Source organism: Pseudonaja textilis, chromosome 5 (assembly GCF_049901715.1).
Source record: "Pseudonaja textilis isolate UNSWEBS1 chromosome 5, rPseTex1.2, whole genome shotgun sequence".
In the NCBI taxonomy this organism is placed as follows: domain Eukaryota; kingdom Metazoa; phylum Chordata; class Lepidosauria; order Squamata; family Elapidae; genus Pseudonaja; species Pseudonaja textilis.
This window is the reverse complement of record NC_141994.1, coordinates 66,956,625-66,975,298: the sequence shown is the minus strand read 5'-3', so window position 1 is coordinate 66,975,298 and position 18,674 is coordinate 66,956,625. Positions and strand designations below refer to the sequence as shown.

Here is an 18,674-nt window from a genome sequence, read left to right as displayed (position 1 = left end):
CCACTCTGGTGGATCAGGTAGATGTAACTGGGAAAACATGTTCCGTCATATAACCTTGTCCTAAGCCCAGGTGATCCTTTAAAGATAACAGCCAGCACCCAGAATTGCACCCAGAATCAAACCAGCAGCCGATACAACCCTTACGAGGAAATGTTAGCAATAATTTGATTTTTCACTTTCCACTATCTCAACTTTCCACTATCAAGTACAGGCACAATTCATTTTACAAAAGGGATATTTCTTAAAAAGAAACATTTTTAAACATGCAAACTGCTTGATCTATAGAGAGTCTTCACCAGGCACTATGGAAAAGTAGATTTGCAGCTTCCGAAAGGGTAAAGCAACATATCTGTAACATGCCCAAGCTGTATTTCCTCTGGGTGTTAATGTGCACTATTGGAGGCAGAGTAATTTTTTTAAAAGTTATTTTTGTTTAGATACAGAAAGTATCAAATTATAATTAATCTGAGGTGACAATTATAACTACAGCCGTGGCCCCAGGTTACCAAGAAACCAGAAAAACACGAGTCATTCACATGTTTCTCGCTTGAGCTGAAACTCTTCCAAGAAAAATAGAGAGTTTTTTAAAATGTCTTATGCCTTCTCAATTAAAATACATTTCAGGCCAAACTCTATTAATTATACATGTTTATATAAAATGACAAGACTTCCCTTTCTCCAGTAAATGATCACAAGGAACTAGCTCAATAAAGCAAAACATAATTCTTCATTTCATTTTCGCAAAGGATTGATGTTTTAGGCCTGGCCACACAATTCTTAGCAGATGTCCTCATCATATTTTTTTTTTCTAAAGGTAAAAATGGCAGCACTAGAGTTGATTCCAATGGAGCCAGAAGTAAGGCACTGGTTTGAGGTTTCTGGAATAAAGCTATTCCGATTCCATTCCATTCTACCTTCCTGTTCTCTTCTCTTCTAATTCTCTTCTCTTCTCCTCTCATCTCGTCTCGCCTAATTTACTATCTTATCCAATCCAAACCCATCCTATTCTATTGTACTCTATTCTAATGTCCTATCCTATCCTATCCTATCCTATCCTATTATACTCTACTCTACTCTACTCTACTCTACTCTACTCTACTCTCTTCTCTAATGTCCTATCCTATCCTACTCTACTCTACTCTACTCTACTCTACTCTTCTCTAATGTCCTATCCTATCCTATTGTACTCTATTCTAATGTCCTATCCTATCCTATTATACTCTACTCTACTCTAATGTCCTATCCTATCCTATCCTATCCTATCCGACTCTATTCTAGTGCCCTATCCTATACTATTTACTCTAATGTCCTATCCTATCCTATACTATTGTACTCTACTCTATTCTAATCTCCTATCCTATTGTATTCTACTCTACTGTCTTATCCTCTCCTAATGTACTCTATTCTAATGTGCTATCCTATTATACTGTACTGTACTCTACTCTAATGTCCTATCCTATCCTATCCTATCCTATCCTATCCTATCCTATCCTATCCTATCCTATCCTATTGTACTCTAATCTACTTTATTCTAATGCCCTATCCTATCCTATTATACTCTACTCTACTCTACTCTATTCAATGCTCTATCCTATCCTACCCAACCCTCTCAGCGTTTTTGTTAGGAGGGGAAAAAAAACTGCCTTTCAGCTTTTCTCCTCTCCTGCCAGAAAAAAAGAGCTCGCTAGCCATCTCCCAGTGGAGGGGAAGGAATGGAAGGAAGGCGCAGAGGCGCTGAGGCCTTGCCAATCAAAGAACGAGAGGCTAAAGTGAACACAGATGAGTGCCATAGCTCCTGTTACTTAATCAAAAAGGCTGAAAACCGAGTCACCGGGGCCAGCACAAAGTCATGTGTTAGAACAACAGCTGATCTGTATTAAAGAAGATTAACTCGCCGTGCCACAGCGGAGGGCCCTGGATTATTTTATGTACTTCCCCTGCTATACAAGCCGTCAGCACAATTATTGCCCTGCGAAGTGAATGACTGATCTGTAACCACAGCTAAATAGCAGGCTGCTCAGGGGCCTGGCCTGCCTCACGAAGATGGATTTTCATAGGCATCAAAGCCCTTTTAATGGTCTCCCCTGTTTCTAGGCACAAGGTTCCCCCCCCCCTTTTTTTTTTGCCAGCATGGAGAACTCAGGATGAAGGCTCCCTGTCCGAAAAGATTTGGCCAGTTGTCACTTGACAATTCCCAACTAGCATGAGGGAGGAGGAGGAGGAGGAGGAGGGAGGGAGAGAGGGAGACAGGACAAAGCGAAGGAAAGACAGATAGGTAGGCTGGTCTCCGCTTTAGAGGATTAAAAATGAAAAAAATAAAATAAAAAATCAACAGGAAGGGAGAGAGAAAGAGAGAGAGAGAGAGAGAGAAGGAGAAGTACAGATGCTTTTTGAACACGAGCAACTGTTCCATCCACAGCTGAATGCAATGCGCTTAACAAATAACAGCAATTTAGCTATGCTTGCGAGGAATAGCTTGAGTCACTTCGCATTAGCATCTAGCTGAGTGTTAAAGTCATTTCTACATGGGGAGCAGAAAAAAGGAATTTCAGCTCCTAGCGGCCTTTCAAGAATGCTTAAATATTTGAATATAAAATTCCTTTGTGCTTGCCGTGATTTTGTCTTACATCTGACCCTCCACGTTCTCACCACGCAATATTGCTTTGCCGCTGCCTCTGTGTTTTGCTTCGCTGGGGCTTCTCCATGTTTACTCACTGTTCTTTTTCCGTGCCTAGCCTCCCCGCTCTCCCATCGTATTCCCTTTCCTCACAACCTATAAAGTTGATCTTATGTAGTGGTAAGGTATTTATTACGACAAGCCCTTTTTAATCTCCAGGGATCCTTTCGGGAAAATCACCTGAAGCAGTAGCAATATTTCCTTATTCTACAGCGATAGGTTCCTCTCAAAATTCAGCTCACAGACAGAGTGCTGTATGGAAACATCACAGATACAGGGGTTATGAGGAACAAAATGGATGTGGAAAGGATGCTACCTCACCCAGGGGTGGGATGCAAATAGTTTTACTACCAGTTGTGTGGGTGTGGCTAGCTAGGAGTGGCTAGATGGGAGTTGCCCTGTGACTGGGTAGGTGTGGCTTCTTCTTCTTTTTGTGTACCCCGCCTGCACTCCATTTTTTTGCCTCCTGGGCCTCAGGGAAGCCTCCGGGGTGTGTGTGTTTGATCTCAAGAGGCTTCCCTGAGGCCCAGGAAGGCAAAAAACAAAGCATGGGAGGGGGGCATGCAGTACCTCCCCTCACACTCCATTTTTTGGCTTCCTGGGCCTCAGGGAAGCCTGGGGAAGACAGCGAGTAGGATTCTGGCACAGCTGATCATCGGAACAGCTGATCATTGGAACAGCTGATCATTGGGAGGAAAAAAAGAAATACCGGTTCGGTCGAACCAGTAGCTGTTTTTTTAAAATACCGGTTCACTTGAACCGGGCCGAACCACTAGAATCCTACCACTACCTCACCCAAGTCCATGGGAATTGTCACCCTCTCCAATGGGCCTCATCAACTACAGATAGTCCTTGAAATTTGTTTAGCGATCATTCAAAGTTACAATGGCACTGAAAAAAGTGACTTATGACCATTTTTCATAATTATGACCATTGCAGCGTCTCCATATCATGTGATCAAAATTCAACATGCAACTGGCTCCTATTTATGACAGTTGCAGTTTCCCAAGGTCAGCTTTCGCGACCCTCTGTGACAAGCAAAATCAATGGGGAAGTCAGATTCACTTAGCAACCATGTTGCTAACTGCAGGGATTCCCTTAACAGGAGTGGCAAGAAGGGTTGTATAATGGGGCAAAAGTCACTTAACAACTGTCTCGCTTAGCAACATAAATCTTGAGCCCAATTGTGGTTGTAAGTCAAAGACTACCTGTATTTCCTTTGATTGTTTAGGAAATAATTCCTAAACAATCTTCAAGTGCAACCATCTTTCTTAGGAAGGTGGACAGGATCGTTTCAGGAAATGCTGTTGACCTTAACCTATAGCTTTGCTCAGCTGTGAACATTTACAAGGCATAATCTAGTGCCAGGGTCTCCAACCCGTGGCAACTACAAGACTTGTGGGCTTCAACTCCCAGAATTCCTCAGCCAGCCATGCTGGTTGGGGAATTCCAGGATTGAAGTCCACAAGTTTTAAAAGTTTTCAAGGTTGGAGGCCCCTGATCTAATGGGACAATGAAGAAAGGCCTTCTCTATGGTGGCTCTCTCCCTGAGGAACAGCATCCCTGAAGAAAAAAAATGGCTCCCATTTTGACACCGTTTGGAAAGGCCTAAATATCTCAGGGTGATATGGAACCCATCAAGTGGTTGGTTTGATTGTTGTGACCAGAGAAGTGGGCATTTATTAGGGTTTTTTTTTAAATGTGGTTTTGTTTCTGTAAGCCAAACTTGCCAAGTTTAAGACTTGTGGACTTCAACTTCCAGAATTCCTGACATGACTGGAGGAGGAATTCTGGGAGTTGAAGTCCACAAGTCTTAAAGCTGTCAAGTTTGAAGACGCCTCCTGTCCAGAGTCACTGTGAGTTGGGCCACTGCATAAATTTTCTTAATAAACCCCCATCTTATATGGGGTATAAATATGGAAAATGAAATAATAATAATAATTAGGGCTGCATTCATTCCTATAAGAAGAGACAAAAGGACATTTGTTTAGGAGTTAGATTCTTTAAGTCAAATGTGCCCCATTGTTTAACTTGTTCCAAGATTTCTCTTGTCTTCCAATTAGAATTTAATCCTCAGGAAAAAAAGACATTTCTTTACATCTGCATGACTAATACCAACAATCTGCAAATTTCGGTCCCCTTTCTTTAAATTAGGCAGATTCCTAGATTCTGTGATAATTGCTTTTTCCATGCCTCTCTCTCTCTTCTATACTAGAGGCAGCCAATATCAAAGGTGGAGATACAGAATGGCTAAGTTCAGATAACATGCACAGCTAGGAGTAGTTAAAAGATGCTGAAATTACATTCATGCAACCTGCTAAGATGTTTAAGTTCTACTTTTCAATGGCTTACTTTAACTTGCTGCACGAGGTTTTTATTTCATCTTTATTTGGGGTTAACTCAAGGTGATGTACATATACTATACTTGATACATTGGTGGTGCAGTCGTTAAAGTGCAGTATTGCAGGCAAACTCTGCCCACAGCCTGGGGTTCAATCCTGATGGATTTGAAGATTGACTCAGCCTTCCATCCTTCTGAGGATGGTAAAATGCGGCCTCAGGTTGTTGGGGGCAATATGTTGACATTGTAAACTGCACAGACAGTGCTTTAAAGTGCTATGGGGCAGTATATAAGTCTAAGTGCTATTGCTACATCCTGTTCTCCCCACAGCCACCCCCCTGTGAAAGAAAGAAAATGGCCAAGATCATCCAGCCATCATGTCTACCAAAGAGAGAACAAGAAGGGTTGGACTTAGATTGTTTGTGGAAATGTAATGACTCTAGGCTGATGATACACTTAACTCCACCCCTCAGTTCAGCTTGTTCTTCTCCTACAGTCCATGGCCAAAACCTTCTCCAAGATAGTACTTCCAAACCATGAATATTCTCACTTTGCACGTGTGTCTACATTAGTGTTGACAAACTTGTGGCCCACAGGCCGGATGTGTCACACACTGGCCACCCCCACTCCCGTTTTAGCGAAGGGAAAAAAGTTGCAATACGTCATGTGAAGACAATCTGACAATATGAGTTTGACACCCCTGGTCTACATATTTTCTGCCTAAATTTCATACCTTACATTTCTCCTTGCTGAAGGATATCTTCTTCCTCTTAGCCCAGACTCCCAATTTGTTCAGACTGAACTGCAATCTCGTTCTCCCCACCTCGCATTGAGATAGCCTCAATCTGAATTTGTCACCACCAAATTTGATAAGTAGCCCATTCATCCCATTATCCATTATATACCCATTATAAAGGTGGAATAATTCTGACCTGAAGACTGATCTGCAGGACACAGCAGATGCACCCTCCAACCAGAGGTGGTATTCAGCAGGTTCTGACCAATTCTGGAGAACTGGCAGTGGAAATGTTGAGTCATTTGGAGAACTGGCAAATACCACCTCTGACTGGCCCTGCCCCCATCTATTCTCTGCCTCCCGAGTCCAAGCTGATTGGCTGGATCTTCTTTGTTGCCCTGCACAGGAGAACAGAACTGGAAAGCAGGTTAGTGGGGTGGGGAGGGAATGGAATTTTGCAGTAACTTTTCCCCAGGAATGGGGGACGGGATGGGGATTTTACAGTATCTTTCCCCTGGAGTGGATGGGAATGGAGATTTTACAGTGTCCTTCCCCTGCCATGCCCACCAAGCCATGCCCACCAAAGCCACGCCCACAGAACCGGTAGTAAAAAATTTGAATCCCACCACTGCCTCCAATCCAATGTCTACAACCAATAACTCCGACTCTCTGAATGTGGTTACTCAGCCAGTGGAGGACTCACCCTTTCCCAGTACCATCCAAACCAAATCCCCTCAATTTTATCAAAGAGAAAATTATCACTGAAACAATTGAAGAATTTATTTCTTGTTTTTGGCAGGACTAATCTTCCGACAGGTGTTCAATGGAAGTTATAAATAAGTACCCAAATCTGTAGGAAAACTAGGATAGACATTGCTAAAAAGAAAGGGGAGAGGATGGAAATAATCTTCTAATGGTCAAAATTTATACCTGGGGAGAAAATCAGAAATAAAAGATTTGCAGTTACTTCTGATCTTTCAAAGCATTTGGAACTTTGTTCCCCTGAATCATTACTACAGATTGCTAGACAGGTGGTCCTCGATTTACGACTACAATCAAGTCCAACATTTCCATTTCTAAGCAAGACAGCTATTAAGTGAGTTCTGTCCCATTTTAAGACCTTTCTTGACACAGTTGTTAACTGAATCACCGTGTTCTGGTCTAGGCTTCCTTGGAAAGCATAAAACACAATCTTAGTTCCGGCAAAACCTCTTTTATTTCCACGGCTGTGAATTACGTTCATTCACAGCCTGCAAGGCTTCATGAACAGTCTTTCAGGGGAATGTTGATAAACACCCACCTTATCACACTTGGAATGCTGCCAGAGAACTCATTGCCAAATGCAGGGCAAAGCCAGACTTGACACAGAGTCAAACAGAACTTTTCACCACTTGAATCAACCAGACGAACTAATTGCTTCCTGCAAAGGCTCACATCCCATTCGCTCCTCTTTTATGTCCTGTGGGAGGGGCCAATCATCTTACTCCTGAGCCCATCCTGCTTTCTCAATTGTTCTTGTCTTCGGGTAGCTCTGTGCATGCACAGGCTGGGAACCGGTTCCAGAAACTCCCCCCGTCTCACTGCTGTCTGAGTCTGAAGGCAGCCGATGACTGCCAGCCTGCCCTGGCCCCATCTCTGTCTCTGATGCAGAGCCCTCGTCTGAGCCCTCCCCAGCCTCCAAGACTGGCCCAGGTTCCTCCCCAACCTCTTCACTATTGTCTGACTCTGCTGCCAGCTTCGTCAGTTGCCGACGGGCCACAACACAACTGTTAAATTAGTAACATGGTTGTTAAGTGAGTCTGGCTTTGCCATTGACTTTGCTTGTCAGAAGGTTGCAAAAGTTGATGGCATGATCCCAAGGCATTGCAACCGTCATAAATATGAACCGGTTGCCAAGCATCTGAATTTTGATCATGTGACCATGGTGATGCTGCAACAGTTGTAAGTGTGAAAAGGGGGTCATAAGTCACATTTTCCAGTGCCGTTGTAACTTTAAATGGTCACTCAATGAATGGTTGTAAATTGAGGACTACCTGTACCATTTGTTTTTCACCTCTTTTTTTTTACATTTTTATAAATCTGGAATAGATGGCGAAGGCGCCATTGATAGAAAACTGAGACCAACCAATGGAGGTTGAGTCCAGGGCACAATCCTGAATTTTCATGAGTCAAACCATTTCCAAGTGAACAGGACAGAGCAGATAACTATGTGGAGATTGATAACAGCAACTGTCTCATTTTTAAAAAAACACTCCTGTGTTTTATCTAATCTGTTATCCTGTCTGGTCACTTTGATAAGTAGAGAATCAAAAGGTGACTCGTAGCATCTTTCCCCACTAACACAAAATGTGGGTTTTTTTTTAAAAAAAAGCACAATCTTTGTTGCCTATTCATTTGATATGCAATCTATCTTATCTGTCCGCCTGTCTGTCTGTCTTTCTATCTATCTATCTATCTGTCTGTCTGTCTGTCTATCTATCTATCTATCTATCTATCTATCTATCTATCTATCTATCTATCTATCTCTATCTATCTATCTATCTATCTATCTATCTATCTATCTATCTATCTATCTATCTATCTATCACCTATCCAGTGGTCGGATTCATATATTTTTACTAGTGGTTCTGTGGATGTGGCTTGGTGGGTGTGGCAGAGAAAGGATACTGCAAAATCTCCAGTCAGAGATGGTATTTGCTGGTTTTCTGAACTACTCAAAATTTCTGCTACCGGTTCTCCAGAACTGGTCAGAACCTGCTGAATACCACCTTTGCACCTCCCTCCCTCTCTCCCTCCCTCCCTCCCTCCCTCTCCCTCTCTCTCTCTCATCTATCTACATATCTACCTATCATCTATCTATCTATCTTATCTATCTATCTTATCTATCTATCTATCTATCTATCTATCTATCTATCTATCTATCTATCTATCTATCATCTGTCTATCTATTATCTCTCTGTCTGTCTATCTCTCTATTTATCTATCTATCATCTATCTATCTATCTATCTATCTATCTATCTATCTATCTATCATTATCTATCTATCTATCTATCTATCTATCTATCTATCTATCTATCTATCTATCTATCTATCTATCTATCTATCTATCTATCTATCTATCTATCTATCTATCTATCTATCTATCATCTATCCATCCATCCATCCATCCATCCATCCATCTATCTATCATAAATATGAGACAGTTGCTAAGTGTCTGAATTTTGATCATGTGATCACAGGGATGCTGCAATGGTCATAAGTGTGAAAAATGGTTATGTCACTTTTTCAGTGCCATTGTAACAGTCACTAAAACCAAACTGTCATAAGTTGAGGACTGCATGTAATACAAGACCATATCTTCCCCAACTTACATCATGTATTATTATTTTTAGTTCAACTGATAATTTTAAATCAACTTTCAATGAAACCCATGGACTTGGCATCTCATAAGCATCAGTTGACCAATAGGAAAAACCAAATCCCCAATCTCTATAGAAATTGGGTCCGATCTAAATCTTTAATAAACAAATAATAAATAAATAATAAACCCAACCAGCAGAATGCAGAAAAGACACAGGTAGGATTAATAGCAATAGCAACAGCACTTAGACTTATATATCACTTTACAGTGCTTTACGGCCCTCTCTAAGTGGTTTTACAGAGTCAACATGTTGCCCCCAACAATTTGGGTCCTCTTTTTACGCACCTCGGAAGGATGGAAGGTTGAGTCAACCTTGAGCCTGGTGAGAATCGAACTGCCAAATTGCAGGCAGATAATAGTCAGCAGAAATGGCCTGCAGTACAGCACTCTAACCACTGCGCCACCGAGGCTCTAATACCAGGCAATAAACAATACCTCAAATCAAGAAACTAAGTAAAGGTAAAGGTTCCCCTTTACCTTTACATGCTAGTCATTTCTGGCTCTAGTGGGGTGGTGCTCATCTCCATTACAAAGCCAAAGAGCCATCACTGCCCAAAGGTGTCTCCTTGGTCAGATGGCCAGCATGATTAAACACTGAAGGAGCACGGAACACTGTTACTTTCCCACCAAAGGGGTCCCTATTTTATTACTTGCATTTTTACATGTTTTTGAACTGCTAGGTTGGCAGAAGCTGGGACAAGTAATGGGAGCTCACTCCATTATGCTGTGCTAGAGATTCGAACCACCAAACTGCCGACCTTCGTGATGGACAAGCTCAGCATCTTAGCCACTGAACCACTGTGTTCCATGAAACTACTTATCAAGAAATCAAGAAACTACATACTCTCTAAACTAGTGGTTGTCAACCAGTGGGCTGGGGACCACCAGTGGTCCACGAGAAAATTTTGGTGTGCCACAGAGAAAGACCTCCCCCAAAGCACCCCCCCAAAGCAATTAATCCAGGCTGCGCGGGAACACAAGGCTGCGCTGCCCACATGGCCCGCCCACCCACAGGCCCCCAACCTTCGGCCGAGCACAAACTTTACTTTGAGTAGAGCTATGCGAGGTGGAACTGGAAGGTAAGACCAATGGCGGGGGAGGGAAATCCACCCCAGGGTGGCTTGGTGGGAAAGTCGGTCCCATATTCCAGAGCTGCAGTAGTCACAGGACTGGCCCTTTGGTCATCCCAGAGCAGCTCCTCCAGTCCATGGCAGGCTGGTGCACCCGGGTGGAGGAGCAGCTGCTCCAGGGTGACCAAAGGGACAGTCCCGTGACTACTGAAGTTCTGGAATATGGGACCGACTTTCCCACCAACGTCAGCAAGCCACCGTCAGTCAAAATTCATATCAGTGGTCCTTGGGATTTGAAATCATGAGTTTGGTGGTTTCTGAGGCCCCGAAGGTTGGTGACCTTGCTCTAAACAACAGTCTAAACAAGGAACTAAGAACACTGCCTCCAATACTGACATGGCAAGCCATTTGTATATAAAAAGAGAGCAAACCTTACTTCCTTCTTGCATGGATGATATTACCTAGCTGGGTAATGAAATGTCTGCAAGAAAACATCCAATTTCAGAGAGCACCCAGGACCCTACAGTTCAACCCTGAGCTATAAATATTCCCCTTATAGGATTAAAATATTCAGAGCATATTTAAAATGGTATTCTACAGTTCAATTATCATGTTCGCCTGCCTTCCTTCCACAGAAAATTTTCCCTTTGTGGTCTCACTATCACCACATGTGGTAGGTTAGGCCAGAAATTATGACCAGCCCAAGGTTGCTTGATGAGGCTCATAAGTAACTGGGGATTTGAAATTAGGTGGGCTAGGAACCATCCTGATAGTGTAACTTGTACACCACATGGATTCTGAAATTGAGGAGAAGAGAAAGTAATTATATGGCCTGTTTCTGATTACAATTAGCATGCCTGCTCCCGTCACTGGTTTCCACAGCAAAGGAACTGTGATTTGTGTATGAGTGTATCTCTCTGTGAATGATAAGACTGGCCATTAAAAGTGCAAATCAGAAATGAGAACCCAGGAAGATCTCTGCTGGATCAATCAAGCATCAGTTAAGCCTAGAAGCTCCTTCCCAAAGTTAAGAGAGAAAGAGAGAGAGAGAGAGAGAGATGGAGGGAGAGAGAGAGAGGTGTGCAAGCAACCCATGAACTTTGTCCCATTATGACTCCAGACAAGGAAAATTCGGTGCTGTGCTGTAGTACAGCCAGGGGTGGACTCCAAAAATTTTAGCAAAAGGTTCTCTGCCCAGTTGCTGGGGGGGTATGGCCATGGTGGGTGTGGCCATGCCAGCCTCCTGCATCCAGTGGAGGGGGTGTTTTTGCCCTCCCCTGGCTCCGGAGGCTTTCCTTAAGCTTCCAGGAGGGAGAAAATGGCCTCCCCGGGCTCTGGAGGCTCTCTGGAGGCCGGAAACGGGTCCATTTCCGGCCTTCCTGAACTTCCGGGAGGCCCGTTTTTTGCCATTTGGCCAATAAAGAATTCTACTCTACTCTACTCTACTCTACTCTACTCTACTCTACTCTACTCTACTCTACTCTACTCTACTCTACTCCATTCCATTCCATTCCATTCCATCTGTTCCTATTTCTATTCTATTCTATTCTATTCTATTCTATTCTATTCTATTCTATTCTATTCTATTCTATTCTATTCTATTCTATTCTATTCTATTCTATTCCTATTCCTATTCCTATTCCTATTCCATTCCATTATGTTCTATTCTAAGCTTTTGGTTTCTGGCTCAAACCGGAGCGGAGAAGAAACTGCTATTAATCAGGATAGATCTGAATCAGAAAAGATACTTATTTTCCCTTTTAGATGTTCCACACCACCCTGGCAGCTGCTATTAAACTGTATAAACTAGACATGTTATCTGTAGCGTATAACCATTTCTGCTCTGACCCAAAGCCTCTTTGTTCAAATAACAACTCCTGCTTATCAGTGTATAGACAGTATTCCAGAATATTGCCAAGAACACTGACTATTGTGGCTCCCGTCACTGGCTACTCAATAGTTCTTGCCAGGGAAGGCGGTGGCACTAAAACAACTTGCATATTGTTTATAATCCTGATTGTTTAATTGAAGGTGAGTCAATAGGCCCAGGTCTTTTCTAAGTTTCCTAGACCTCCAATTAATCTTGGACACGCAAACTAAATACTAGGGTTTAAGCACTCCGGAGCTGCAATTTGTAAAGTTGTAATCTTGCCTCATTATTGCCACAATTGCTGCTGCCACTGCAGCTACCACTGCGATTATTCCTAAGATTATTGATGATATCAGCACTATCAAAGCACTGTTTCGACGGGTGTTGCTCTAATTAACACAGTCATTAATTCGCCGTGTTATTCTTTCTATGAACTGATCAGTGGGGAAGTTTGGAGTAAGGGACAGGGAAAAAAAACATATGAGTTTTCTCTTTTATTTCTTCCTTGAATTTCCAGATAAGAAAACTTGTATCTCAAGGCAACCCCTCTCTTCTCCACCCCTGTTCCTAGCTACTTTATCATTGCTTTCATACAACATACTAAATCCAGATTAATTTAACTAACCCAGGGGCTTGCAGGAAAAATGATATTAACTGGGTATGTCTTGCGTAATGAAGAGAAAGTCTAGAGATTACATGATAGCATTCCAATATTTAAGGGGCTGTCCCAAAGAAGAGCGGGGTCAAACCTCTTCTCCAAAGCACCTGAAGACAGGATAAGAAACAATGGATGGAAACCAGTGGTGGGATTCTTCTACCAGTTTCCCTACTGGTTCGGTGATGTTCTGACCCAACCTGGTTACCAGCAAGAAAATCTCAAACAAACACAGTAACTCAAACCTTCACAGCTTTAATCTACAAATAAACTTCTTTGTAGATAAAAGATGGCTTGCAGGCAAATTAGTCCAAACAGAAAAGCCTTGACAGAATTCTTCAGATAAGCCGGAGTCTCTACACACGATGCTGGGTCCTTTGAACAGAGCAAAAACTTTTTGAAACCCAGCTTATATTCCCTAGAGGGAGGGGCCATTATGTTGCATCCTTACTCCCAAGTTGCCTGTGCTTCTCCAGCTGTTCTCTTCTATGAATCATCCTGCACTCACGTGCACTTAGCACAGGCTCCTCGGGAACCTCCTCCTCACTGCTGCCAGCCCCCACAATCCCTGAAAGCAGCAGTCCAGTCCCTGATGGTCCTGGCCCCTCATCAGAGTCATCGCTCTCCTCAGCCATCTGCACCTTCTGCCAGCTAACCACAACAGGTGATCACACATTTTGCGCATGTGCATCGAGCAAGGAATAACATTAAAGGAGGATTTGGCTGAAGGATCTGACCTCCCTTATTCTTCTTGGGAGGACCCAGGAATAGGTTGTGAGTTGGAATACTAAATGTAAACCCAACAGGTTAAAGTAGAAGTACTTAGCAGATAGCTATGTGAATGTGGAAATACGCAGAGTCCGGCTCATCTGTTGATGTATTGGCTACCATCAGAAACATGTACCAATAGTGATTTATTTTTGGCTAATGACAAAGCCAGGAAGGGGGCTTCATTCTGGCAGTTTAAACTTTGATCTAGACACGGAACAAGAAGAAGTCGTATAAAAGACAAAAGGGCCCAGAAACGCAGAGAGAAAGACCTAAATTGTTATCCTTAAATCTGAGTCCAGGTCAGGAAGGCCAAGATTGTATTATACTACCATAATATCTAGCTGGAGCTACTGAAAATAAGGGAGCTGGTGGCTCAGTGGCTAAGATGCTGAGCTTGTCTATCAGAAAGGTCGGCAGTTCAGCAGTTTGAATCCCTAGCACTGTGTAATGGAGTGAGTTCCCGTTACTGGTCCCAGCTTCTGCCAACCTTAGCAGTTCGAAAGCATGTAAAAATGCAAGTAGAAAAATAGGAATCACTTTGTGGGAAGGTAACAGTGTTCCGTGGGCCTTCGGTATTTAGTCATGCTGGCCACATGACCATGGAGACGGCTTTGGACAGCGCTGGCTCTTCGGCTTGGTAATGGAGATGAACACTACCCCCTAGAGTCGAAAACAAGTAGCATGTATGTGCGAGGGGAACCTTTACCTTTACCTTACTGAAAATTCAGCTACCAAATTTCTTTTTTTCCCACACTTCAAAAGTTGAAGCTGAACTTGAACTGAAGAGCACAACATCACAACCGGACTCAAGGAAGGCCCCCTCGGATACTCACCTTATCTGTCCTGCAGTTGTTTAAACCCAAATTGTTTGCAACCGCAACCTTTCCATCCAGCACCTGTTGTTCTCGCCGGAGCTGTTCTTTCATCTGCCGAGCTTCCTGAATCGCCTTGGTAACAGCATCGTGATCATTTAAGTAACCTGATGATGTGATGGAGGAGAGGATATCTGGGAAGAAGGTAGAGAGGTAGAGAGAAGGTAGAAGGTAGAGAGCATAAACAGAAACATGATTATCATCAAAAGATTCAAATGTTTTCTCTTGCAGCATATGGTGCCCTGAAAATTATGAGAGGGCAATCGCCTTGTTTAATTTATTTTAACATGAAAACACTGAAACCAAAGACGGAGCGAATGACTGATTGATGTTTCTCAACATTGACAGGTTTTGAGATGTGTGGACTTCGATCCCCAGAATTCTGGCCACGCTGGCTGGGGAATTCTGGGAGTTGAAATCCACACATCTTAAAGTTATCAAGGTTGAGAAACACAGGAAGACATCCTTGTTGTACCAATCAGTCATTGGTTGTACCAATCACTTTATGGAGATTCTCAGTCATCCAGGACATGGTTGTCTCAAAGGTGCTTTTTCAAGAGGCAACTGGACTTTCTGGTTTTTCTTTGAAGACGTTTTGCTTTTGATTCAAGAAGCTTCTTCAGGTCTTCTTCAGAGTTGAAGAAGGTTCTTGGATGAGAAGTGAAATATCTTCAAAGAAAAACCAGAAAGTTCAGTTGTCTCTTGAAAAAGCACATTTGGAACACCGATCTACTCCCACATTTGGGATTAAGCCCCATTAAACTCAGCAGCAGAAAATGGTGTTGCTGGTCTTCTCTGGAAACTCAAGTTTGAGAAAGTGAGATGGAGGAAGAAACACTCGACAAAGAGATCTAGAAAATGGCTTGTTTCTTTTCTCTCCCTTACACTCAAATATATACTTAATACAGGTAGTCTTTGACTTGCGACCCCAATTGAGCGGGAGATTTCTGTTGCTAAGTGAGTTAAGTGAATTTTGCCTCATTTTCTGACCTTTCTGGCAACAGTTGTTAAGTGGGTCACTGCAGTTGATAAGTTAGTAACACGCTTATTAAGTGAATCTGGCTTCCCTGTTGATTTTGTTCATTAAAAGTTCACAAAAGATGATCACAAAAGACACTGCAACTGTCATAAATATGAGTCAGTTGCCAAGTGAACGAATATTGATCACGTGACCATGAGAATGCTGCAAAGTTGTAAGTGTGAAAAATAGTCATAAGTCATTTTTTTCTCTGCCGTTGTAATTTGAACAATTAATAAATGAATTGCTGTAACTCAAGGACTACTGTACTTTTATGCATTACAAAGAAAAAATAACCAATGATTCCTGGAGGTTATGGGTACACAAAACATTCTATTATTGAATAATGAAATGGACTCTTCTACATTTTCGGAAGAGATCCTCGTTATGCTTTTTTTTTTTTTTTTGAGGATGAATCACTTCCAATATATCTCAGTGAGCTTGAATCAGAGTACTCTGTGGCAGGACATTTTCATACCTCCCCTGAAATCCATACGAGATATTGAATTTCCCTAATTTTGGCAATAAGCCATTAAAAGAGCTGTGGTGGCGCAGTGGTTGGAATACAGTATTACAGGCTAACTCTGCCCACAACCAGGAGTTTGATTGTCACCAGGCTCAAGGTTGACTCAGCCTTCCATCTTTCCAAGGTTGGTAAAATGAGGACCCATATTATTGGGGGCAATAAGCTGACTCTGTAAATTGCTTAGAGAGGGCTGTAAAAGCACTATGAAGTGGTATATAAGTCTACGTGTTATGGCTATTATTCCTACGCTATGTACAACTAGATAATCTGCTCAGTGGCTAAATGATGGAAGGGTCCCAGTGACTTACAGATAAATATTTTCATTTCAGACTAGAGTTTCATGAACAAAAGTGTCACTTCAGCAGGTGTGCTCAGCCTTAATTCAGTCGGCATTTTGTATCGGTGTGAAGCAAAGCAATGCAAAGAAAATGAAGATTGTTAGTGGAGGCAAATAAGGATGAAATGCCAAAAATAAAAATTTAAAAAAATGAACTCCCTAACCCAAAATTAATAGTTTTATGGAAGAAATTAACTGAACTGGGAGTTAAATGAAGAAGTGCATGTAGGAATTGGTGTGATTAAGATTCCTTTCTCATTTTGATGCTGGTTTAGACTTTCAGATATATATCCCAGTCAGAAGACATTTACATGCCAAAATCTACAATTTGCTGGCTCCCAAAAAAATAATAATGGGCATTTAAAAAAAAAATATGCAAAAGGAAATCATTTTATCTATGTGCAATAGGTAAAATGAGAGCAAAAATCTAGCTGCCATGAGAAATGTGCACAAAATCATTCAATAGTTTCATGCAGATTTTTTTGTTTTGGAAACCAAAAAACATAAGGATACAAAACAAATATACAGATGAAAAGTGAGAATTGGAGTAAAGCTAGACTTATATTTAGCTGTGTTTGTGTGTACATGGCTGGATCCCAAAATTGGGCCAAACTGCAGTATCATTTGTTTATGATTTAGGAAGTTGTGCGAATCCACCCATGGTTGATTCAGCAAGCCACACTGAAACTATGATTTAGCAAGCATTACTTGTCTAGTTTTCCCTGACACCATCAGGCTTTGTTTGCCCACTTTGACAGTTCAAAATAAAATAAAATAACTGAACTTCTATCTCCTTGAAAACAAGCCTTGTTCATCACTTTGAATCATAGAAGGATTTGCTTGGCTACTTTTCCAAACTTTATGCTGGATTAAATTCCCACTTAATCCCACTCATCTATTTATTGATTTATGTCCCATTTTATCATTTGGAGCAATGTCAAAGCAAGTCTGCATGCATCCAAGTAAACAATTTTTTAAAGCAGGGATTACAGCACACAAAATGTGGGCCAGTAGGGAAAAAAAATGTAAGCTTTTCTTGAAGTGTATTAACCTGGAGGTCTAATGAGCAACTGAGGAATAAGTTTCCACGAAGGGCATGCACAGGGCAGGTCAGAGAGTCAAGGTTTCCAGTCAATCTTTATTAAGGTCACAGACCAGCAAAACAGAAAATCAAGAATATAGGGGGCAGCTTGAGTTCTTTGTCACCCTCTCCCAAAGAACCGAGGCCTCTAATTTGGCCTAGTGCAGTGGTGACGTTCTACTGGTTCGGCCCGGTTCAAGCGAACTGGAAGTAAAAAATGCTATCATTCAGCCGAACTAACAGTAAAAAAACAGCTACTGGTTTGGCCAAACTGGTATTTTTTCCCCTCCCAACGATCAGCTGTTCCGACAATGAGTTGTCCCGGGATCCGCCTCGCTGTCTCTCTGCTTCACCCAGGAGGTTTTCCTGAAGCCCAAGAGGCACAAAAAATGGAGCACAGGGGATTGCGGAGCAACCCCCACCCCGTGCTCCATTTTTTGCCTTCCTGGGCCTCAAAATGCCCCCCAGGAGGCTTTCCTGAGGCCCAGGAGGTCAAAAAATGGAGCTCGGGGTGGGTGGGGGGTGGGGTGCTGCACAAAAAAAGAAGTCACGCCCACCCAGTCACATGGCCATGCCCACCTAGTCACTCCCACCTAGCCACGCCCACAGAACCTGTAGCAAAATATTTGTATCCCACCCCTGGCCTAGTGCCATTAGACGAATGCCATGATGTGAGGTGGTTTAAAGGGCAAAGATAGATGGATAAGGGGCTATTGAAGCACCCCTGCATTTGCAAGTATGGGTGCATTGCCATGTGCCTGAATTTTGATAAAGTGACCTTGGGGGTCACTGCAACTATTGTAATTTCAGGGTCGCCACTGTAACTTCGAATGGTTGTTGAACAAATGCCTATTAGCTGGGAACTATCTCTAAGTCTTTTGAGCAAGCAGGCAAGAGTCAGCACAGCATTGACGCAGCACTAAAATAACATAAAGTCTGGAAAAACATTCCTCTGAATACATGAGGCAGGTTTATTAATTTTAGTCTGTGCAGGAGAGGAAGCATGGGATAAAAATATATGACAATATTCCCTTAAACCAGGGGTGGGATTCTACAGGTTCGCACCTATTCGCTAGAACCGGTTGTTAACATTCTAAGCAGTTCAAGAACCGGTTGTTAGAAGAAATTACTGGCCTAATCCTGTAAGGAAGGCAGGAAGGAAACATTCTGGTGTTGCTTACAGAAACTGCCTCTCCGTTAACCTTTATTACATTCTTGGTAGCACTAGACTTCCTGTCTCAGGAACTTCTCTGGAGTTTTTCCCCCCTCCTTTGCTGGTACTTTGCTTGTGTGGAGTG

General features: G+C 42.4%; 1 protein-coding gene across 8 annotated transcripts in view; it reads right to left on the bottom strand.

The window, feature by feature from the left end:
• The window catches only part of SOX5 (SRY-box transcription factor 5), a 1,005,438-nt gene that overhangs the window by 51,401 nt on the left and 935,363 nt on the right, over positions 1–18,674 (bottom strand). For all 8 annotated transcript variants that reach the window (XM_087935225.1, XM_087935226.1, XM_087935221.1 and 5 more), the window contains one exon: positions 14,376–14,548. In XM_087935225.1, coding sequence (XP_087791351.1) covers positions 14,376–14,548 — 173 coding nt within the window. The remainder of the gene's footprint in view (positions 1–14,375; positions 14,549–18,674) is intronic.